This window comes from Rissa tridactyla, chromosome 2 (genome assembly GCF_028500815.1).
Source record: "Rissa tridactyla isolate bRisTri1 chromosome 2, bRisTri1.patW.cur.20221130, whole genome shotgun sequence".
Taxonomy (NCBI): domain Eukaryota; kingdom Metazoa; phylum Chordata; class Aves; order Charadriiformes; family Laridae; genus Rissa; species Rissa tridactyla.
In genome coordinates this window covers 127,786,832-127,811,583 of record NC_071467.1, presented here as the reverse complement: position 1 = coordinate 127,811,583, position 24,752 = coordinate 127,786,832, and the positions used below count along the sequence as shown (strand labels likewise).

At 36.0% G+C, this 24,752-nt stretch overlaps 1 protein-coding gene across 1 annotated transcript in view; it reads left to right on the top strand.

Moving 5' to 3' along the window:
- The window catches only part of KCNH8 (potassium voltage-gated channel subfamily H member 8), a 190,249-nt gene that overhangs the window by 87,858 nt on the left and 77,639 nt on the right, over nt 1–24,752 (top strand). The window contains exons 4-5 of the mRNA XM_054191617.1: nt 3,984–4,111; nt 6,935–7,175. Coding sequence (XP_054047592.1) covers nt 3,984–4,111; nt 6,935–7,175 — 369 coding nt within the window. The remainder of the gene's footprint in view (nt 1–3,983; nt 4,112–6,934; nt 7,176–24,752) is intronic.

The window sequence follows — 24,752 nt, the reverse complement described above, 5'->3', positions numbered from 1 at the left end:
AGATTTAAATGTATCATACTTTATCTGGGGAGTGAGAATATTATAAACCATGAAGTACTCTGGACTATATCCAATGCTATGCTCTGACTACTCTGATGTGCTTTGAAGGAGAGCAGACATAGATTTGGTTTTAATTTGGTCAGTAAAGCTGAGTTTACAGTTCTTTTGCATTGCTAGGGCAGTGTATACCTAGTAGAGCTTATTAGAAGTTGTTGAGTTTTATTTTTCTGATTTATGCCTAAGCAGTAGATTATTTTTTTTTCCAAAGGGACAAGCAAAGAGTTATGCCTCCACTTTCTATTAACTTTAAGTGGAAGATTGATGCCTCGTGTTCTTATAAAAACACAGACAGAAAAGTCAACAGTTACAAAGGCATTTGTGTCTGATTGTACTTCTTTTACTGCAACCTTTCCTTTCAAGACTGTAAGAAGTTTTAAGCTGTTATGAGACTAATGTTAAGATTGGCAGAGTGTTGTTACTTTCTTTTCTTAGAAAAGACTTGTGAGATTGTCACATGGATGATTGTGGCACTATATGTAATCTCATTTGAAAGAGAAAACAACACAGAAGGACAGCAAGAAGAGTTAAAAAATGTATTACCACTTTTCTGATCAAAGAAAAGGGGAGTTAAGACTGAATTGCAAAGCATCCTTTTTAACAGCTATTTTTGGGGAGGGATTATCATCACAAGGGAAGGGGTGTGTAGAAGCGCCAGGAGTTAGAGCCCCAAATCTGAGCTTTTTTTAGAACAATGATTTCTCACAGTATTTGGGGAGATGAGAAATCCTTTTGATTTTAAGCACAGGGTAAAAATAAACCATCTGTATTTAAAGTGACTTTCTGTTTATGGTTGGATTTATTATTGTATCTTTTCGCTAAGATCAGCCATGGAAAAACAAAAGCAAGTCTTTCAGGTAATTAAAATTTTTTTAAGAACCAGAAAGAAACAGCTGGGCTTTTATAAAAAATAAACTGTCTCCTTCAGAATAGTGGGTAAAAAACCTGAGTATGACAGGAAAAGAATGAAAGTGACAGACAATAATTGCACACATAAAAAGGCGCACCTGGTGAACAACGCAGTTTACTAAGGATCAGGATTGCCTCTTTTCCTAAAGGACTGAGAAGATCAAAAGCAGGAGAACTCATAAATGTCATTAATTGATTTATGTTATAAGCTGTTGACATGTGCTCTACTGTTGGCATTGTCCGATGGCATCTTATCTGCATAGGCAAATCATATTTTTCTCCCTGCTAATAACTACAATAAAAAATCGTTACCATTTTTATTTAAAAAGAAAAATATTATTACTTCATAGTGAATGTCACACCTTCCTTTTTGATCCGTGCTTTGCTGTCTCTGGGAGTTGAGTGACTTCCAATATTAACAGAGAGGTGGCATTAATCCTTTGCAAATAGTGGAATCGGCATGTGATGAAAGTCGCTTTCTGTGCAAATATGAAACTAGTATGATTCTAAGTGCCGTATGAAGCCCCACAGCCTGAGAAGGTTAATGAGTAGAGAATTCTCAGTGGCTGGAATGCTAGGCCTACATAGGAGAGATGGGATCAATCTAAAGCAAAACATTATGAGGCTGCTGGCACATAAAATTGAAAATCTTATAAGGAATTTGTTTTTATGTAAAGAGTGGACAGAAAGTGAAAAATCAATATCAATAAATGTATAGGAAAAAAGAAACAACTTTAACTAAATATACATATACCAACTGTCTCTATAGTAATTATTGCCATTCTGGAAAAGAGAGGGGGTTATGGAGAGCTTTCATCTCAGTGCTCAGCATGCAAGAAAAAGGAGGTTAGGAGTCATTAAGAAAAAAACTAAAGGCATTATTATGCTATTGGATCAAGAAATTGTGTATCCACATCTTGAAAGTTGCATGTTATTCTGGAAAAAGGAGCTACTAAAAGGATATCTTTAAAAAGACACAGGAGATCCAGAGGGATAACGAGGTCTTCAAGGCTGACGAGAGGTAGAGAGCTCTGCTTCCACACAGGAAAAACCTTGTATTGCTGGCAATGCTGAAAGTGTTCAAATTCCATCTGAAGGCACCGTGCCTACCTTCTGCAACACGGTTCAGTGTGGGTCTCACAACGTATCACATCACCTAGGCTGTTACATCCACCACCTACCAGGATGGACTGTCTTCTGCTTTGTAGGCTAAGGACATGGAGAGGTATTAGATATGAGACATCATCAGAATGAAGCCTTTGCTAAAGACTCCTGAAAAGTGTTCTGGCCAGAAACTTGGGCAAGGTATTTGCCCACTTTCTCAGCCTGCCTCATAGGAGATCTGAAGCATATGTTGTTGACTACTTTGGGAGGCAGAAGCGTAAACTGAATGGCCTCATCCAACATGATAGTTTAGGTTGAGAAGGAGGAGAGAGGCCTGTAAATATTTTTAATGAGAATTTCAAAGTCGTACGACAAAACCAGACTATTCTAGCTGTCCCATACTACAGGGAAGACCTGATTCAATAGACTTAAATTCGTTTTTGCTCAGAGAAACAGATAAGCACTCTGCTCTCACCCTGAGTTCCAGAAAGCTTTTAAAATTTAGTTTGAGTTTTAAATTGTTCGATGACTCAGAGATGAAAATTAAAAAAACCCCACATTCATTTAGTTGAGTACTTTCAGAAATAGCCCCTTTTGTTTTACCTTTCTTCGTTGTAGCTGGCACCTGTATGTGTTGTAGCTTTTTAAACCACCTGCAGGCACCCAAGTTGGAGATGGGGAAGTATGGACTTCTCCATCTGCCTCCTCCAGTTTTCGAGTAGCTATTTGCTTTTGCAGTGTAAAGGTTTTTTCCTTCCCCTTTTTTTTTTCCCCCTTCTCCTCCTTACTGACATGTAAAAAGTCCTCAACTGGAGAGGGCTTGTGCATGAATTACGTGAAATATTCTTCACTGAAAAGTTTGGAAAGTTTAGCTTCCTACACTTTTTGTTACGTATGGTTTTGTGTTGTAGAGCCAAAAATACATCAGTCTTCTACAATTCAAATCTTTCCTGCTTTTCAAGGCAGGTTTTAAGATGTAGCTATTTTGTTTGTTGTTAATTTCTGGCTCTGCTCATTGGTTTTGGGATTTTTTTCCCCCTTAATTTGTATGCATTGAAATGACTTTAATTAAACCTGTTTGACAGACAGCTTCTTCCATTATTCCCATAATTCCTTTTTTCTTAATCCTGACACATCACAAAATGTCTGCTTTCATTTACCCTGGCATCAATTCACTGTAATTCCTTTGGAGTCACTGGAGTTACTTTGAATTTATTGCTGTATAAGCAAGAACAAAATTTGATCCCATGATTGACAACTACAGATATCTGAATCAAGGGAAAAAACATAAACCTTTCCAAAACAGTGTTCAGTCTTCACTCTTAATGGATTTCATGTCACCAAGGAATGTGTCAAGTGATTATGCCAGTGACCATGTGGTGGGAAAAGAAATCTAAACACATGAATGTAAGAACTGGATATTACTAATGAGCAAGCTTGCAAATTAGCAAGTTCTGACATAATGGAAACCTAGTGCAAGTCAGATTCCTTGTTTTTAAAAAGGACACCACGAGAGCTTTTATTTTTCTTTCCCTGAAATAAGAGAGAGAGTAGGAACACCTTAAGGACATTTTAAGTTGTTACTCCTAGCCTTGATTGCCTCTGGTCAGTAATCACTATTTCATTTTCTGAAACATTAAAGAGTACATTTTTCTTATCCATAAAATCATATTTTGTAATTAATTGTTTCTGAGTTGCATGAAGGCATTTGACAATTAAAACTTTACAGTGATCCCTTCAGGAAAGTGATTTGTTTTCTTAACTGCAAAAGATTAAGCAAAACTAAGAAAAGGTGTGTATAATCTTTACACCTAGACCTATTTCTTCCAAGGTCTAAAATGTCAGTGGTTCAGCTCCCAAAGATTAAAGTGCCATTTCCTGATGTTTATTGAACTCTCACTTCTGTTCTGCAGAAAAATGGAAAGGAAGAGGAAGAGCGGGGTCACATTTGGAGTCAGCACGAAGACGAAGTAGAGCTGTCCTTTATCATATCTCTGGACATCTACAAAGAAGAGAGAAGAACAAATTAAAAATTAATAATGTAGGTGTAATTCTTCTCTTTTTCAAAAATGTACTCTTTGTACTGTCATTTGTTTCTTAAAAAGTGCTGTAAAATGTCAGTGGGTACCTGAGAATTGTCCTCGTCATAATTTTATGGTAACAAAAAGAGGAAAGTGCAGTTCACTTAAGTGCAGTTCTGCCTGCTATAGTACTTGTTACACTTCAGATAGCAGACAGTGTATTTATCCATATTGTAAACAGACATTTATTTAATCCCAGGAAAGCCACATTATAAAGTCTCTCGGAACTTAATTTTAGGTTCCAATTTACCTTACCATCCCAATTATTTCATTTCAATAATTACTATTTGCCAAAACAATAATGAAAAAAATTCAAGGTATTGCTCTAACTGAAAACACCTATGCTGTGTAAGCTCCAGAAAGTCACACTTCATTTAGGCAGCTTTTCATGTGAATGCCTCCAACTTTGTGTGGAGTAAATTTATGTTTTCATTTCCTAATTGAAGTAGTAATGTTCCGTTCTTTAAATTACTCCTGTGTTCTCTTAGTTCGTAATTATTTATGAACTTAATAAGTAAGTTCATAAAACACCCCGTGACTGTTGCACGAAACAAATCAAACAATAGACAAAGGCAAAAATAAAGCAGCATATTCTGAAGAAATATGCTCAGGAGAAAGAATAACTCTCCTGCTCTATGGAACTATGTTTCAGGAGAAAAGTTAATGCAGAGATGCAGAGGAAAACTAGAAATGCACGTGAAATCAGTATGTACATATAAAAATTTGCTAGAATAGTATTTTTGAGCCTATTCCAAGGGTGAGTGCCTATAGTTATTAGAAGCAGGGGTAGCAAAAAGAAACAGTTTTTCTTTAAATCTCAGAACAGTATTTAGATTCTTGTTTGTACATCACTAGCATCAAAAAGCTGAAATCTTTGAGCCACAAAAATAAAAGTATCTTTTTTTTTTTTTCCTTTTTTATGGTTAGGGGGAGGATGAAAGACAGACAATGGAAAAAGTAGCCAAAGGATATAGATCATGAACACCTTGAAAATATGATCTGCTGCTGCGCATATTCCTTTTATTGGTTACCAAAATTAAGCAGCAGTGCAGATACATCCTCCCAGATGTTATTACGTTAGAAATTAAAAGCAGAAAAAACTTGGTATAGGTTAAGGACATGAAAATACACAGCTGGTATATACCTCAAAGGGCAAACAGTCACTTCCATTGAATGTAAATGTTAAATGTCAAAAGACGTTAAACGTTTTAAAAAAAAAGTTAAAAAGCTAAAAATGTTAAAAAATGTTAAATGCTAAAAAAAGTCTAAAAGCTAAAAATGTTTAAAAATGTTTAAAAATGTTAAATGTTGAAAAAATGCAAAAAAAAATAATCTGCCAAATATGACCATGTCTTCCAGTGATATTTTCATAGCACAGTAACATTTTTTAGGAAAGTGACTTTTAAATAGCTTTTGGTGACTTTCCTGTGCTGCCAAAATCCTAGTGCAGGTGTTATCATACTGGTTTCAAACACTTATTGTCAGACTAATTTACTACCTTCAGTGCATAGATTTTTAGAGCTATGAATTGGAAGTCTTAAGAGGAGCGTTTCCTTCTCTGTGATTAAAAATGGGCTGATGCTAACAACAGTCAGAATTCAGCCCCTAAGATTCACAAATGAGAATCAAGAATGGAGAAGGCAAGAACATTAGTATTTCAAAAGAAACACACAAAGAGAAAGGCTGTCACAGGCAAGGCAAAAGTAACTAAGTCTGCTGTCACGCAGTTGATGTCTTTTATGTTCATAGTGAATAACTTTAAGATCAGAAGTAATCTTAGCTTGCTGAATACACAGTATTGTTCTGTGAGGCTCTTCGTTACTGGAACAGCATTAATCAGGGGCCCAATGACAGTGAGCAAGAACTTTGTTGGTAAGTAATACCAGACAGTCCATGTAGCACATGCTGCTTTTCAGGAGGGTAGGTTTTTTTGTTAAAACTCTGAAGGAAGAAAGCTAAGAATTTATAAAACTGATGCTTAAGACTGAAGTCTTTGTTGCAAAGACCTTTGCTGGTTAGATGACAAAGACTCAACACACATGACAATGCTAGGTACGGTCTAATGATGAAGGTAGTCAGTTCTACAGCCATATTATGGTGGGTCTGCATCAGTGTTTTGATTTAGATCAGGAGTGCATTTTTAAAGAGAATCAAAAAGTTATTCCTACTAATTGTGCTTTGGTTCGTAGCAGTCTCGGGCACATGAAATGTATTCCCTCAGATGAAACTAAACCAGGAGAGGTGCTCCAACTGCTAACAGCTGTTCAGTCCACAGGACCAGGCTGTAGTTGGAGGAAAAAACCTCCTCACAGCTCTAAAATATGTATAGGAAGGTTGTTTTGTCTTCAGCACTATCTATTCCAATTCTGTAGGTTTATTTCTATTTGTAGTACTATGTCCTTATGTATACAAATCTTTAGCCTGTCTGTCCAGTAGGAAAGTGTTGCTCTTAAATCAGAATTCACCCAACAGAGGAAGAAATAGTTTGACAGATTCAGTCCCCTCCTGATTCTATTTAATCTGTTCTTTATTAATCCTCTTCCTGCCCCAATATTCACAAAAGTTATTCCATCAACAGAACCATCTGTCTACATAAGCGTGAGGACTACATTAGAAAAAAATTAACATTCATTCTTGCCTGCATATGAGTATATCATAATTCTTTATGCTTTTTTTTAAAAAAAAAAACAAAAAACAAAAACCAAAAGGCTGCATTGGAAGAAATACGTATATATTATCACATTATTGTTTTGTCTCATTTCATTTTTTTCTCTCTTTTTCAGAATGTTTTTGTAGATAAACCAGCATTTCCAGAATACAAAGTTTCAGATGCAAAAAAGTCCAAATTCATATTGTTGCATTTTAGCACTTTTAAAGCTGGCTGGGACTGGCTTATTTTACTGGCAACGTTTTATGTTGCTGTGACTGTACCTTACAATGTCTGCTTTATTGGCCATGATGAGCTGTCTACAACTCGAAGCACAACAGTCAGTGACATTGCAGTGGAAATTCTTTTTATCATCGGTAAGATATGTTTTGGGTTTGTTTGGGATCTCTCTTTTGACATTTAAGGTTTTCACAGAATGCATAATATAGAAGAGGAAATAATCATTGCTATAATGATTTTAAAGAAAATAAATTTTAGCTGTATAGTTTGATTTTTATCTGAACTTTAGATTACATTTTTAATTTATTTTTTTTTTAATTTTAAATTGATTCAGGTAGTCCTGTTGTTACTCAAAAGGGACCTTTGACTGTAAGGCAGATTGAAAACCATTGTTTTACCCTATGGATGCAGGGGTGTGCCCTGAAATTACTGTAGTGTTGTTCATAATGTACTTTTTTTTTTATTACTTTTCACAGATACTTAGAAATCCATGAACCATAAGTTGACCATCACTAGATTTTAAAAACTAATGACATAAGATTAAAACTCACATTGCAATAATGTAAATGTACAATATCAATATGCTATACTGACAACTGGGATAGAATTTAAGAAGCAGAGGTTACAGCTTGCCATCTGCTCTGTTCTCTAACTTTTTATTTCAATGATCCATTTAATTCTTATACCTTTAAAGAATTAAAAGGAAGACAAGGTCATGTCTAATAGTGGCCTTGATGAATAAATATTTGTGTTTCCTCCTTTTGACATTGATTTCTCATTAGTTTTAAGGTCTAATTTTCCTTTCTTATGCTCACTGTTAGATTTGGGTGGACTCTTTCATGTTAATGCACACAATCCACATTGAATGATACTCAAGCACTGCGATGATATGCGATGATATCATTGAATGATACTCAAGCAAACCCATGTTCTGCAATGCAGATCATGGAGGAATATTTTTTGTCATGTAAAAAGAGCAAGGCTATGACAGTAGCCAGTCATAAATGACTCCACATCCCATTTTAAGGAATATAAAATAAAATAATTCCACTTGATCTACCTGGGTGTCTTTATAAAAACAGTAGACTCAAGGTTAAGATACTTTGATAACGGTTGTATCCTCCAGCCCACACCGGTGTAGATTACTGGTTTGTGTTATGAATGTGTTTATTAGAATCTGAGCACAAGAGAGTGTAATCTGTATCTAACTGATTTATGTGCTGTAGTAGTCATTTGAAGCAAGACAGATGGTGTACTGCTCAGTGCTACTTTTCTGTTTATATCCTTTGCTGGAAATATAAAATTCTTATATCAGTAAGTCAAAAGCAATGGTATCTCTATGATCAATAGAGTGGTTGGGTAAGAATAATAAAAGGAAGAAGATTTTCTATAAATTTTACTTCATGTTTTCTGGCTAGACTTTTATGTCTATCATTCAGGAAACTTAACTACGTTTGTAGCTAAATACATTCAAAGAAAAGTGTATAAATTACTAGAGAAGACTTTGCGTAATTATGTTACTGATAACCACAAACGCTGTATTGTAGCGTACCAATATTCCTTCCCCACAGTTTCAATAACGACTCCATTTTGCCCAAAATAATTATTTCTAAAGCTATTATCTGTTTTTAAATTTGTGGCTCTGGGGAAATGTTTATGGAGTATTTTCGGGACATTCTCATACTGGGTTTAAATCTCTGCAGTGAATTTAAAGAAAACAGTGTGTTTATAGTCACCTCTCAATGGTCCCTTGTCTGTTAAAATATTGAATGAATATGCCTCAGAACATATGTAAGATTGACAGCATACATAAATTTAAACATAAGTTTCAGGGCATTGTTGCATTGTGACTCTGACAAGCACATCTTTGATGGATGATCTACGTGCTTTGGGAAAAGTCAATGAGAAGCATTGAGTAAAATTCTTTTTATGATGCTGCTACCTCAGAAAGTCAGTGGGGAGATCTGTCTGAGATGGGGCCTTCAGCTGTATTACAACTCTGTAATCACGGACTGAGGCATTACACCTCTGTAATCATGGATTGGAGAAAAAGGGACTATCTGCTCTGATTTTATTCGTATTTCTCAGAACATAGAATAATATTCCTTTTACGCACATAACTTGCATAAACTCTTATTTGGACTTAACAAGGGCTTCATTTTTAGCTGTGTTATCAAAGGGAGCAGAGGCATGACAATAAAAGGGAGGGATGTCTGCTCATCCGTTCAAGAGAAATAATAGGGTAGAGGTTAAGGGTTTCCTTTAAGCAGAAGAGTTTGAATAAATGTAGGGGCTAAAAAAAACTTTTAGGCTTATCCAATTTGTGATTCAGCATATGCTTAAGCGTGGTGAAAATACACATGGAAGTGTTCTACTGACTTGGGGTGCTTATAATTAGGAGTGTTGATCTGAACTAAATTATTTATGAGAAAAGAGCACATCTAGCTAGAGGTTTAAATGCTTCAGCCTTTTAAGGTTTCTAAAATATAAGCAGAAGATAAGAATAATAACCCATTTTGTGATGTCTTTGTGGTTGGAGGTTGAAGAAGGAACATAATAAAGGCTTCTCAAGTCAAGTTAAAATTATTTTCCACTAGATGTTTCCTTTATATGCTAGTGTTTTGATAACTTGCGGGATGCGATGTTTGAGTGCACTCTTTTCCTCTGTAATGTGTGCAAACTTTCTCTAACATTCCTTTGTAAATAAATCTTTTGCTTCCTCTTTCCAACGCCAGTTGAAAACTAGTTTAGTTTTAGACTTTTTTGACTGTTTTATATATCTTAAAATCATAAAGATGTGGAGAGAAAAACTTGTAAACATTAGTGTATTTAAGCAAATGCATAAAAAAAAATACCTTAGAAAGTGTTTCATCTGGTGAGTGAGATTACTTGCTTAGATGCATGATTTACTTCAAAGTTTATGCCCCTCAATTGGCATAGGCGTAGCTGGGTCCTTCATTTGTAGATTGGTATGTCTGGGCGGCTGAAGTTTCAATATGTCTAAGAAGCATAATGGATCTTCATTACTTTTCAATAATATTTTTAAAGTTTTCTGTCTTTCGGTGGAAAAGCTGGGAGAATCTCTCACCCGGTTCATTCCACTTTATTAGTAACAACCTCCTGAATGCATAACTTTTACTCTTCCATAACTATCCAATATAGTGCTCTTGTTTCTGCAGCAGCTTTTTCATTCCAGTTTTCAGATATTGTTTGGGTTTTTTTTTTTTCACTTTTAAAATATTATTGAACACCTTAATTGAAGAGAATAACATTACCAGAAAAATTATCAATACTTGATTGCTAAATGCTCAGACTCACTCACGGGACTGTTTGAATAGTATGCCTTCAACAGAAGTTGAGATCAAGGCGATGGTTCAGAGAAAATATGTATAGGCTTTCAGGGTAATGGTAATACATTATTTGCTGTATGAGATCAAAGGTGTCTAAGTATTTTGTCTCCTAAGGTGGCCAGGAACAACTATAGGGAGAAGAGCTACAAAAATAAGTGACCTTTCACTTTTAATTTTAGTTTTCTGTTTGCGGGTCATCCAGTTTCTAGTGGAAGATGGAGAACCCTGGATAATAATTATAGCTATAAAATTATACTATTTATAAACATACTGGCAACGGTAATTTGAAATGATTTTCTGCAAAGTACTCCTTTTCCTACCTGTGGAAAAACTGCATAAGCCACAATAATTTAGAAGTGATCATTTCCATGGAAACATTTCTGTATCTTCAGGTAGATGCAGATAAATGTTATAATAATGGAGGAACCCTGAAAATTTGACTTGTGTTGGCTCTGCTGACTCCTCTCTGTCTGTAGAGATGTGACGTCATTGTTACACATTGTCAGCCAGCTTCTCATAGAACGAAAAAAAAAGTATGCTTGTAGATCTAACCAAAGTTTTAAGAAATCACCCCGTCAAAATGTTGGTTACTACTCCTGAAGTTGAGAAATACAGTTAAGACACAAAAACTGCTCATATGAGCATTACTGCTTTTTCTGAGGCCAAAATGAATGACATTGACTTAAACCACCAGTGAACTGGTTACAAGAGGGGATCCTTGTCTGTTGTGTCATGTTCCGTCAAAGTTAAAGGTAAAATCCAAGAAAGAAGTACTTAAAGAATTACTGAACAGGCTCCATTCTGAAATCTGATTTTGTGAAGAAATACCTAAAACAAAGCAAGTGGATTATGCAGGATAAAGGCCTTTTAAAAAACACATGTAAGATGATGGGAACCTCATGAGTACAAGCTGAAATACGCAGCATTTACCATATGTAATTCCTTACTATTCCAGGGAGAGCTCTGTAGGCAGCTTATAGCTGAGTCAAGATATTCTGCATCTGTGCTTCTGGCAAATATAGTCACTGTTCCACTTCTCAGCTGTCCTAAATGAATCTCTTCAGACAGATTATTTTTCTTTCCTACTCCCTACTTCACAATGAGACTTGTGACAGGCTTCTGAGCACTTAAGAGTGCTAAGAACACTTAAGAACTGACTGTTCATCTTTTTTGTCTAAGCTGTGGTGCTACTGTAATAAAAATTTAAAAAGAAGATGTGTTGACAAATCATTTGTTTCACCTGTAGTCAATCCAGACATCGGGAAATGCTGTAGTAATAGTTTTGTAAGTAATTTTTCCTCTGCTATGTTTCCTTTGAAAAGGTATACAAAGGCAAAACTACCCTGTTATACAGAGTACGACTGACTTGCATTGTAGCTACAATCAGACGTTGGTTTGTATTTAGATTTAATGGTAAAACAACACTATATTTTTCAATAAGATTAAAGTCTTTTAATTAACCATCTAGGTCATTTACAAGGAAATGATTAGATACTTAATGTTTTGCCATATATTTGTGAGCTTGCATGTGGTCTTTTTCACATTTTTTTTTACTGACTTATAGGTAAAGCCCTATGTATGTGAGTTGTTGTCAAGCTGCATGAGGTAATTTCTGAGAAAAATATTTCAGATTTCCCCCTTGGAATTGGTCAAAAAAAATTAATTACCTAAAGAAGTTGTCCCATTGCCCACTGAATGTTTTACTTGTTCGATCTTTTCATTGTTGTCTCCATAATTTGTGTAAAGTGAACTGTGTTCATGAAATATCTAAAAACTGCATTTGCTTCACACACACTGAATTTAGTGAAAAGTTAAGTCATATGATTGATGTTTCTTCACTCTTTGGAATTGCTTCTTTCTGCCCTATTTCTGCAAGTTCTATTGAGAAAATTACCCATGTAGAAACTTTCACACGCTGCAGTCACCAATACTAACTTCTTTTAAAAGCAGAGCTAGCAGTTCATTTTTCAGAAATATTTTTAGTTCTTTGCTTTTCTTTCAAGACTACAAACTCTGTATTTTCCGTTGTAGAAAAGCCAATATAATATATTTTAGTTACTCAATATGTTCGTGAATTGAGTCTGGTTTTAAAAGGTAGAGCATAGTTCATAAAAAAGAAAATCTTTCCAGTGTTTAGTATGTTATTGTAAAGGTCACAGTATGTGATGCTTTTCTGGCGTATCAGCTACTGAAGAACTGAGATTAGCTAATCCTGTTTAACACCCTCATAGTTAAGGAGGGCAACTTGAAAAGGTGAACCCAAAAGGCTGAAAATCAGGGAAGCAGATAAAAGAATGTGACTTTTCATTTTTTAAGTTTGTGGTCTTTTGTTCAGCTTTGTGATATTGGAATTTGAATTCATGGGCTGTCAGCACAGTAAAGGGTTGCAATTAAACCCCCTGTTTTAACATTGGTGTGCTGGTCATTCTGCGTGCCCCAGCATGCCCACAGTAACGGGTACAGCAGCCTAACTAAGTACGGTGTTTGGTAGAGCATACCATGCTAGTGCATTAATGCTGACCATACTAGACTCCTGGAGGGAGTGACGTTTGTTACCAAAATGGCCATTCAAACCGCTAATGCCTTCAGATTTCAGTTTTTTGTATTAATGGATAATTTACTCAGTAAAACAGTATTTCCACCTGGGTGTGACTTCAATATCCCATTACCTTCCACTGTAAGAACAAATAGTAAGGAAAAGCAAGTCGGTCTGTCAGTTACAGATGGATTTGGGGAATCAGTTCTGCTATGATCCAATATACCTGAGAATAGATCTTGCACCATTAAAATCACTAAAAATGTTGTGAACTGTAATGGAACAAGGCTGAGGACACAAGTCATTGTGCTGCCTTAGGAGAGGGACAGTGCCACTCTTCACATACTGTACAGTGATAAGCATCATGGTGTCCATCATAAACTCTTTTCATTGGAGAAATTTGACTGGTAAAACAGCTTAGTGTATTCAGTGGTGACTTTGACAGAACAAAGAACAAAGCCTATGAGTTATATTCATTCCACCTTAGCAGAAGCTTTTTTTCAGAGGTCCATCATATTAAATGAGTGCAATACCCTTGTGCTGAGGATTTTAAGAATTTGTAGCTTTAAACTACGTTTCCATTATTCATCTGAATGCTAGTCATCCAACTAAAGCCACAAGACCTCTAAAAAAGTGCTTCTTTGAATGCAGGTGCAACTTGTCTCTGAAATGAGGTTCCCAACCTCTCTTACAGACCAAATGGGGTTGTTTCCACAATATTCTGGAGTGCTAATGGCCAGGAGAATATGGTACTAAGGGTTGCACCCAAGGAAAAATAGGAGGGAGAGGTGCATTTGATAGCCAGATTTTCCATTTTAAATGTATATTTAATCCAGATATTCATTCCAATAAGCTGTGTTTGGCTCAAGCATGTTTTCCTGAAGGGCATCTGCGCTTGTTCAAAGACCTCAGAGTAAGGAGAATCCACAACTCCTCTCATCTATTGCTGCAGGTGTCACCTGCAGAAGTGAGGTCTTGTTAAGCCTTGAATACTACTGGTTTAAAACATCACTACCCGCTGATTCTTAGTTAGGATACACTAGATTGCAATCTGTCATCTGATATGATACAACCACACTTTGCTGCTCCATTCCAAAATTAGATAAGAAGTATTTATTGAATTCATCTGGTTTTTTTTCTACAAGATTATTAATAGCTTCTTTCATAATGGGATGCCACTAGCACAAAGGAATTGAAGTTGCAGATTAGTGTTTCTTTCCTAATACATCTAAAACTGTAATTTTCCTCAATCCTGCCTACCAGTGATTTCTTTCTCTTTCCCTAACAGGTCTAGATTTTCATGACAAATTTTCTGTAGTTTATGTTGATTGTTACTTAGTATCTATTCAGCATTTGTTGTATCTTTCTAAAAAAAATATGCTTTCCTTCAGCAGCTGCAACAGGCTGTTATAAAGACTTATTATTTTGTTATATGTTATTATTTATACACTATATATTTTATTATATATTACCTATTTATCATACAAAGTCCCTACTTTTAAGGGTTTTGTAGTAGCCCAGATTCCTAAGCAACAGGTGTTCAATAAGCATTACTTTAATGTTTAAAACCAATATCATCTCCCTCACCTTATCAGGTCAGCATATAAAAGAAAATCATCAAAGTAATTGTGGTAATAGACATTTTGACGGGACATACTGAGCTGAAAAATCACACTTCCATTTGAATAAATTGTGCCCAGGAGATTTACTAGGAACATCTAGGTTTACAGCAGAATAGAAAAAATAAGAGTTTATATAGGGAAAGATAAATTGTTCTTCAAGCAATATAGCAGTAGTATTTCCTGGAATCTTTCCTAAAAGCTCTTTGGCCAGGTTCTAATACCATTATCCATATGTAATTAAATAACATTGGCTCAAATAATCAGATAGATCAAAGAGCTTGAACTTTGGGGAAAGTGTTGCTAGCTGAAGACAATCAATGTAAAATCACGTAAAGGAAAATGGAAAAAATAAAAGAAATAAGAGAAGAGCCACTTGTAACATCTAGGAGAGGGAGGTGGTGTAGGAAACTGCTCTGAAAATCGATGGGGTTAATATACCTAAATCATCTGGGTCTCAAGCACAGGATTGAATTACTGTAGTCAAATATGAAATCATGCATCACCCAATTCCCTGGTTACTGCTTATATGTATACTGCTTGCACTAAAGGTGCAGGATTTTTCATCTTCATTTAGTTCACAGTAAAAAGAGAGGTAAACTGAGTTATATTACCGAGCATTTGCTGCAATCCAAAAGTGTGCCATGGGCAGTTACTGAATCATCTGACTGATCCCAAATTGTTATTTTGCTGTATCTTGATCATATGTCTAATCCCAGCAGGATTTATATTTTAAAAAATAAAACCCGAAGAGAAAAAAACCGTGTTGGTACAGGAAAATCAACTGCTTCAGGTAAAATAATCCTGTTTATGGGTAAAGAGGTTCAGATGGCTACCAGATAAATTTTTACCTCTGGATTATGTCTTTTTTTCTTTTTTTTTTTTTAACAGGGATTAGAAATTGAGATTATACAAAACACATATTGTGCTTTCGAAATTGGAAAAGAGGTATTATTCTGGAAAACATCTCAAGGATTAATAGGATAGTTTGATGAATATCACTTTATGGTTTTCACTCTTTTGATGTCATTTAGGATTGCAAACTGCATTATGCACTAAATAGAACCTCCATTTTTAATGTAATCTTTTTTTCCCGTTGTTGAGTACCAGTTTAAATTGATATTTTCATGCCATTCACTGAGTGGATTTGTCTGTGTGTGAATGTGATCATGGCAGATATCTAGAAAGGCAAGGCTTGGTAAAAGATGTGGCATGTCCTACAGAGCTTTAATTCAAGAGAGGTCACTAAACGTTTCCAAAACCCTATGGATTTGCTCAGGGTTCCTAGCTCATTTATGCCCAACTATGAAATAAATTGTCTTTTCATTGAAACTGAGCATAGCTAGGGCATGGATTTTCATGCTGGAAGCTTGTGAAAAGGAAAAGGCTCAACAACATGCTAGTAAAAGCCTTTAGATAACTCAAATAAGGAAAGGAATAAGTTAGAGCTTTTCAGTTAGACCACGGTATTGGCTTTAGAAATTTTGAATGAAAATATCACAAAAGCATGTAGCCATGGTAACTGCAGACTTGGAAGACATTAGGGTAATGTTGATCCCAGCCTTATGATGTTTACTGCTGTGAATACTGTGTAAGAACTTAATTGGAGCAAAATATCTAAATAAATTAGGAACTGCAACACATGTAGATTAACATCTTTTAATGCAGACAGTTTTGTAGCTGAAACAGCTGGGTTTTGTTTTTGTACAAGTTCATTTTCCCTAATCTTTCAGTGTAACTCCATGAGGGTTTTAGAGATATCACGTTTCCTACAAGAATTTATATATTTTTTAAAAAGGTTGTGTGCCCATGTCTTATCAGTAGTGGAAATAATAGGCTGAGAGAATCCAGGCAGATTGAGCTAGTTAGCCATGGGATCCGACCAGAAGATAAATCAGAGTCAAGGTTTAAGTTTGAGGTTGATCGTACCAAATGGTACATTTGTTAGTCGCTGTTTATTTGCTCTGCGTGCATTTTAGGGACTTAGTGCCTAAACAGGGCTTCTGCTGTACCTTGTGTGGGGTTGGTAGGGGAAGGTGATCAGTCTGTGGGCTGGAGAGAAGGAGGAGGAGCACTGGACAAGCAGAAAGAAATTGCATCAACAGGCACGTATGGCCAGAGGTTGTGAGGAGCAGAAGCCTGTGTTCAGACACCACAGCTCAGTAGTGCTGGAAGATGTGGGGTGAAAGCAACAGGGGTGTAAAAGAGAAGGTGAGGGGATAGGGAGGGAAGAGATTTGCCTAGGGAAACTAGGCAGAGCAGTCTTTCTGAGGGTGACTGGCCATTGATTTGCTGGTGAATTTTTCGTAATATGAAGTGATTCTGCATGACCTGGGTGTGGAAATTAGAGCTGAAATAACTGAAAAAAATAATGATCTATTTAAATCTTTGCGGGGGGCGGAGGGGGGAGTGGAATGCATAGGTGATATGATTGCTTGTTGCAGTCATATGCTTGATTGGTTGATATGATTGTTTCAAACCTGTTGAAATTGGACATCTTGGGTTCTCCCTATCGAGTGCTGGCCAGGCCAAGTTCACCTGTGTGTTTGACAGCAGCAAAATTACTTGCTGCTTTGCGGACTGACACACTTTTCTCTGTTAAGCTCACAGGTTCGTCTGCACAGCAGTAAGTGGCGAAGGAGCAAAAGTCTGCAACACAGGTCAGGGCTGGCTTAAAATGCATGGGTGTTTGTTAACAAAGCAGGTGTATTTATGCTAAAATAGGGCAAAAATCTGTGGAAAAGTGGCACCTTGTAGTTTATACATGACTTGAAGGCCTTTCTTAAAATCAGTAGGATAGTCTAGACTTTATCTTGATCTTTAATTCATTTGAACTCTGACTTTTTGCCTTCTAATTTTAACTGAAATTGGATTACCTAACTTGAAATAAGAACACAGCTATTTTCATAATGAAGACAAGAATACAGAGGCTTCACCCTTTTCTTCCTCTCTACATCAAGTATAAAGATGATATTTTAGATATGTGTGTGCTGTGTTGCAGCACAGAATGTAGTGAGTCAACCAATTTGATATTATCTGCTGTTATTCCTGCTTTAGTTTTAGGTAACTTTTTAATGACACTGCTCATGTCAGAGACATCATGTATGTCCCCTGTTATCCTTTCCTGAATATGTGGCATGATCTATGTAGCTTGCAAGATCGTTTTAAATGGTGCTTTTCTAGCTTACATGGAAAAAAATTTGCAGTGAGGTAACTTCAGAATTTTTTTTTCTGTCGTAGTAATACTGATAATGATTTGTGTTATGAGAGCTGCTGAAACAAAAAAGAGATTGTAGTTCTTGTCCCAGTCTGAAACAAAGATCAAATACTGCTGTACGTATGAAGTTTGCACAGCTTGAAGTTTGTTGTTACAGTATACTTAGTATATTCAAACATACCTCTTGTAGACAACTTTTGACTCACTGCTTGTCCAAAGATATTAAAGTCACTTCATGTATGCTTAAACAATCAGCTCAGAGATTAATCACAGAATAGTTTGGGTTGGAAGGGACCTTTAAAGTTCATCTAGTCCAACTGCCCTGCAATAAGCAGGGACCTCTTCTACTAGATCAGGTTGCTCAGAGCCCTGTCCAACCTGACCTTGAATGTTTCCAGGGAGGGGGCATCTACCTGCTCTCTGGGTGACTTCTTCCAGTGTTTCACCACCCTCACTGTAAAAAATTTCTTCCTTACATCTAGTCTAAATCTACCCTCTTTTAGTTTAAAACCATTAGCCCTTGTTCTATTGCAACAGACCCTGCTAGAAAGTTTGTCCCCATCTTTCTTATATATCTCTCTTGCCTGTTTTACAGCTGTAATCTGTAAAATTCTTGCCCTTCCTGCTGTAGAAAATGTTTAAAGCCCACCACATGTCAGGGCATTTGGAACACAAATTCACCACTAAAGAAAACCAATAGTTTTGATGCTGTGGAGTTGTCTGGAATCTCCAAAGCTTTACAATATTGATGCTTATGTCTAATTTTCAAATTTTTTTTTGATAAGTTAGTGTCATTGGTAGGTAGAAGCTAGTGCGCAGTAAGATTCACAATTTATAACATTTTAAATATTCCATGAGTACTCTCAGAATAGATTCTTGCACAGCTTTTTGATGTTTAACTACTCTTTGTTGCCTCAATTTGCTTACCATTCTAGTTGATCAAAGTCTTAATGATAAGAAAACATTTATTTAAAAAAAAAAAAGAAGTTAATCTTCCACTTTTTAAACAGCAATCCCAAAAAGACCGTGGAACATGTAATTCCCAAAAATATAATCCACTCTTTTAAGACAGATGGTCATTTCTCCATTTGTGTTAAAGTATTTGTTGTGCTTTTAGAAGTTTCTTACCTCAGGAGTTTTGTTTTAGTTCTTGGCTTTGGTTTTTTTTTTCTGTTACAGCTTTCTCAGTAACTACTTTAGCACAGCAGTTAAGCTGTAAATAAGGTTGCCCAGATGAAGAAACCGTTTACATCCAAGTATAGCTTAGAAAGCTGTCAAGAAATAAAAGATGGATCACACTCATCTACCTCCCTCTGGATTTTTACCTGATGAGTTGGTTGCAGAAAGAAGCACTTACCATTTCCTATTCAATTTTATATATATATAAATGTTATCTGAGGCTGTTGTCCTAAATTGCTTTGATAGGAAGGCAAAAAGGGGTGCTGTGCAGGAAAACTTTTAATCTCCTCAGTCTTGAACAGTGAATTCCATATGCGCGTTGATAAGCATTTGGTGTACTGGATGGCTTAGGGGAATTTAAAGCAAGCCTTTATCACCTTTTCTTGTTAAAGCTTTAGTTGTTTCACAAATGCTAATGTACAATAAGTAAGCAAATCCTTTCTCTAACTTTGATAACTACACACTGGAGATTTCTGAGACAAACGAGAATGAGAAGTTTCAAAACACTAGTGATGTAAATATCCTGATCTCTCTTACCTATATCAAGCAAATCTGCGTGAAGTAGTTATGTATGTGTCTGGTACTACCATACTGATCTGTAAATGTGAATGGTGACCAACTAACGCTACTAAGCTCCTGTAGAGCTGAACTGACCTCCTTGCTCATTATGAACCATATGAATTCATGCTAATTCCACATCTTAATTGTATTAGTGAAAATTTCAGAACATTTTTGTAGCTTGAAGAATGCAGGGCCAGCTGAGACTACTTTGTAGTCTAATCTAAAATTTTTCTATCTCTGCTTTTACTTATATGTTCTGTTCAGCCTGAGGATTTTGTTGAATGAAAACAGTAGTACTTAAAGCATGAACAAATTATAACCTGCAAGACCTCAGTCCATGGAACCAGATAACCTCAGATATGTGTCTAAGTCACTTTGTGTTAAGGCTTTGCACTAAATCTTGAAAAATTTTGTGCCAAAACAACAAGAACACTCCCAAAGATTTCATTCATCAAGAGGCTCAACTGTAGCGGGTAAAAGGGAGAGAATGACAGAGATCAAATTGTCAGAAATACCATAGATCCACTACTAGCAGTGTATAGGTTAACTAGTGTATGTCAAATGATCTTAGCAGACTGTCTAGCTTCAAACTGCAGAAGACAACAAGTAATTCTTTTCCAGACCCAGATTTGGGATTAGAACTGGGCATTTGATCAAAATGCATCATAAAGAAATCTTTTCTGATACCTCAAAGGAATGATCCAGCACGATCTTCTCTGTGCTGACTCTCTGCCTCTTCGCTTTGTCCTCAGTAGTGTATCAGCGTGGAAAAAAATTGCTTCCTGGCTTCTTGAGTGTAATAGCTCAAAGACTTGAAGATAAGATCTTACTTTACCCAGTCTTAGTGTAGCTACCTAAAGAATGTGTAGGAAGAAATGCAAATCAATACTTTTTCCCTCCAAAGCTATGAAATTAAGGGAAAAACAGATTAACTCAATGCTGCAAAGGATGATCACGACAGTCAAACCTGCCTTTCTTCTCCCTAGCAGATCTACATACATACATTCACCTCATGTACATAAGTTACATCAGTCCCTGTATATAAGCGTTGTGTACTTGAACGTAACTTAGATATCTTTAGTATGACATAGTATAAGAATGTTTTAACATGAATCCAAATGGTGCAAGTTCATCCCCTTGTTTGCTAAGCCACATTTGATTTCCAAAATGTGTTTACCTCATGTCTGCCCAGTGTATCCTGTTGTGCCTAATTAGCCTATCAGTGGATGAAAACAAGTAAAAGTCCGTTCTCCTGTTAGTATTCTGGAGCTGAGTAAACCAATTTATAACATCATGTAAAGTGAACTCCAAGTATTTTTTTGTAATTTGTCTCTTTTCATTTGTCTTGAGGTGTGGCTTCTAGAGCTGTACGGCTGCAGTTGTTTCACCAATGGCATGAAATATTTTCTGTTCCCAGGTGATAATCTCTGTTTTGCCACAGCTTCATACTAAGCCCATGCTGTCACTCCTAGCTATTAGAAATCTCTTTTGGTGTCTTTGTTTTCCAAGCCAGAATCTCTCCTCCTACAGATACGTTTTTCCTTATTGTGTCTTAGATGTGTTTTGCCTATTATACAGATATATATGACCCATTTTATATTTGGATTTGTGTTGGCCACAGTCATCCATCTCCTTTCTTCAAAACTACCATATCACTGTGAACTTAATCAGTCAAGATGAATCCTCTAGAAACAGTTTTGTTTATAAATAAACCCATACCAACAACGTTTTGAAACTGAGCAGAAAGCTATTGTTTTCTGGATCATCACTTTTAGTAGGTTCCCCCTCCAAATTATTAAAATTATCATGGAAAATTCCATTTCCTTGGCATTTTTCCAATTTTCTGAGATTTTTATTAGAAGTTAATACTGGTGATTCGGAAAGTGACTCTCAGCAAGTTCCACTTAGAATATTAGGTGGAACTTTGTCTTCAAAAATCTCCTTGAACGGTCTAATGCCTCCTTTATTATATAATAAACTTCTGTACCATCTGCAGCATCATTCGGAGATCTTCCTACTTCATTCCAAAACCACAGTTTTAGTTTTCTTCTTTTTAGAAAATAAGAGACAAGAGGACTGTAATATTCTACATGTCTTCAGTTTTATTAGTCATTTAAACTTAGTTATGTTTTGTTCTCAATTTCAAACTTGTAATTTTCATAGTCACTGATCTTTTCTGTATTTCAGTTACATTTTCTGGGTTATTTTGTATCTTACAATTTTCTGAGGATTTTTGTTTGTTTAATTTGGTTTTGATCTGAAACTGAAGGCACCTATGATGCTGTGTTTATCATCCTACATAATACGAATAGATGGCATTTTTCAGTGACTGTGTCTCTTTTTGTGGGCGTAAGTTGTCCTTGCAAAAAAGCAGACATTCATTGTTTGTGCCTGTGTTTCACTGGCAAAGCAGAACAGCCATAAAAGGGAAAGGCAAGATGAAATATAGCTGAAAAATCATTTCTACTATCAACATTGAAGAATTTGAAAATAGCACACAAAATTAAAAAATGTTTTAGAACTGGAGTTATTAACATTTATTTGTTGTAAAATTGTAAAAATAGGAAACAGTTATACATTCTTTAAGGGTGAGGAATAGGCACATGACACATTAAAATTGATTAAATATGCATTTTTCTTACTACATGTTAAATGAAAGTCTAATTAATATCTTATAGAAGCTCATCTGTCATAGATGTGCTTCTTTGATTATGTTACAAGAACTTTAAGAAAAACTATAGGGAGATGAAACTTTGAAACCTGCTTGAGTTTTTTTCAGTTAAGAGGAAAAAAGAAATCAAGTCTATATAATGAAACATGACTGTTTTATAGCAGCTATGATTTTCATCAGATCCTTTCGTGGTTCAGAGCATCATCTAACATAAGATCAATTCACAAAATGGGTATCTCAATGCAAATCTGAGTAGAATTAAACGTGATAGTAAAATTGACACTTTTGTAACACATTGTACCAATGTTTGGCAGTGCTTTAGGCAAACATTCTTATGCCTTGTGCCCCAGAATGTAGGGGTCTTCAGCTCCAATTCTTCATAGCTTCCATCATCACAATGTCCAAGCAGTACATTACAGCAAACTGGAGTAAAGCATCTCTACAACTATGCTAAAGGAAACACAAATTTGATATTGCCATTCCTAAAATGGAAATGCTGTCATGGAAACTGAGTGACCACAGCAGCTCTCCTACTCAAACCTGGATAATAGTAATTCGTCTGAGTGTCGGCTACTCCATAATGTTTCAAATGAAGTGTAAGCAACAGGGTAAAATTAGTAGGTGGATGGCTTTAATTTTCAATCTCCTTTGCAAGAACATTAGTGTAAACTCTGTTGTAGGACTTCAACAGTAATTTCTGTGTGGATTGGGTGGCTACTCTATTTGAGTACCTGTGGTCATAAGGCATGAAAAAGGAGTTATAAAATACTGTATCCGCCTGGTCCAAATGTAGACAACACCAGCTCTAAGCATTTGAGTCCTGTAGGTACCACTCTCCAATGCTGCCTTGGTACAGTGAGAGTCAAGCCTTTTCCATTAAAAATTTCCATTGTTAATGTTCTTTTAGTACCAAAAGATTCTAAAATAAAATTCTGGAAATGAAAAATTGTTTTAATATAGACTAGTGGTAATCCATGCTCTCTCAACGAGGCAGCATTTTCCATTGAGCTTTTATAATGTGTCAGATTGTTTTATACCAAGTTGATTTACTCAGTTAAGATGAACCTTGTCAGATACTTTTTCTCTTGCTCTGCTGTACAGTGTTCTCTTTACTCTAAGTCTATGTGTTGGCTGTCCTTATTATACTATCAACATTGTTGAAAAGTGTCATTTCCAAAGCCGCCTTTATTCAGAAGTAATGGCACAGAAAACAAAAACTGCAATAAAAAAGAGAGAAAACATGGGGAAAAGTGAAAAACAATATTCTTGATAAATGGGAAAAATCAGGAAAGGGGAAAAATACCTAACAACCAGAATGTAATAAAATCTGTCTCACTTAGAGAGAGCTGCATAAATGTTAACTTATTCCATTTTCATTGTACATGTTCTATATAAGCAAAAAGTTTTGTTTTTAAGATTCTTGGTTTTCTCATAAATCATAGGGAAAAAATCTTTTAATGCTCATTTTTGCATTTTGCTGTCTAGGTTGTACAAAAGCTTGCAAATAGGACAAAGCTCACCCACTAATCTTTTTATGGCTCTAGTGGTAGCAATGCTTTGTGTGTCGTATTCTGAAAAATCTATCCTTCGATTTTGCTGTCTGAGGGGAGTCTATTTGTTCAAGCATGCTGGTCTTTGCAGCCATTTCTCATACATTGAATGAAAAATGCAGGATAAAAGGTATATCAGAAATTAGGCATTCATTCTCATGCGTGTATAGCAGGAAGAAAAGTTCTCAGGCCCCAGAAACTGCATACAAAACCAAGAGTAGATGAATCTACTACTCCTAGATTCATCAACTAGTAATCCTACTACTACCATCTTTTTAGTTCTAACTTGACTGGCATTAAAACCAAGTTACAATACTAGTACTGTTAGCGTTCATTATGTTTAAATTATGAAGAGGCAAAAGATGAGATATGTTTAATTTTTAGGACTTGAAAGCTTTCTTTTTTTCCAGGAATGTGCTGATATGGATCAGGTTTACATAGCACACAAGAAACCAGCTGTAAGGAAAGGAAATATCTGCATCCAAACAGAAAACAAATCCCTTGAATAGACTGAAACTATTAAAAACTTATATTCTGTGTTTATTTCCATTTGCTAGAAGTAAAGAGGTGGGCAAGAGGCTTGTAGGTGCTTCCATTTGGCATTTCCAGAGGCTGTAAGAAATATCTGTTTGGTCAGCAAACACTTCCCAAACATCTGCACGCTCTATGCTGTATATGGTGCGGAGCCAACGCCCAGCAGCTCCTGCTGCTACCTCCCTACAAGAGCAATGTGTAGAAGGGGCTACTGAAGGCATTTCCTCTTTTGCATCATCTAGCAGATGGAAAGGAGTCAGTGCTGCCATTGCTGCCATAGACAGGGAGCACAGGGAATGCAGATCCCTCCTTGTAACATTTAAGAATAGGCTACCTAGATTACACATAACACAGCTGACAAGTCTGTTACACACTGGACTAGTATCTAGAAAGCTGCCTCTCATAACTTGGGCATTAAAGAAAGTCCACTGACTTTGAGCCTGCCAAGATCATCACCCTGCGGTTGTTATTTTTTAATGAGAAAAAAAGTCTATCAC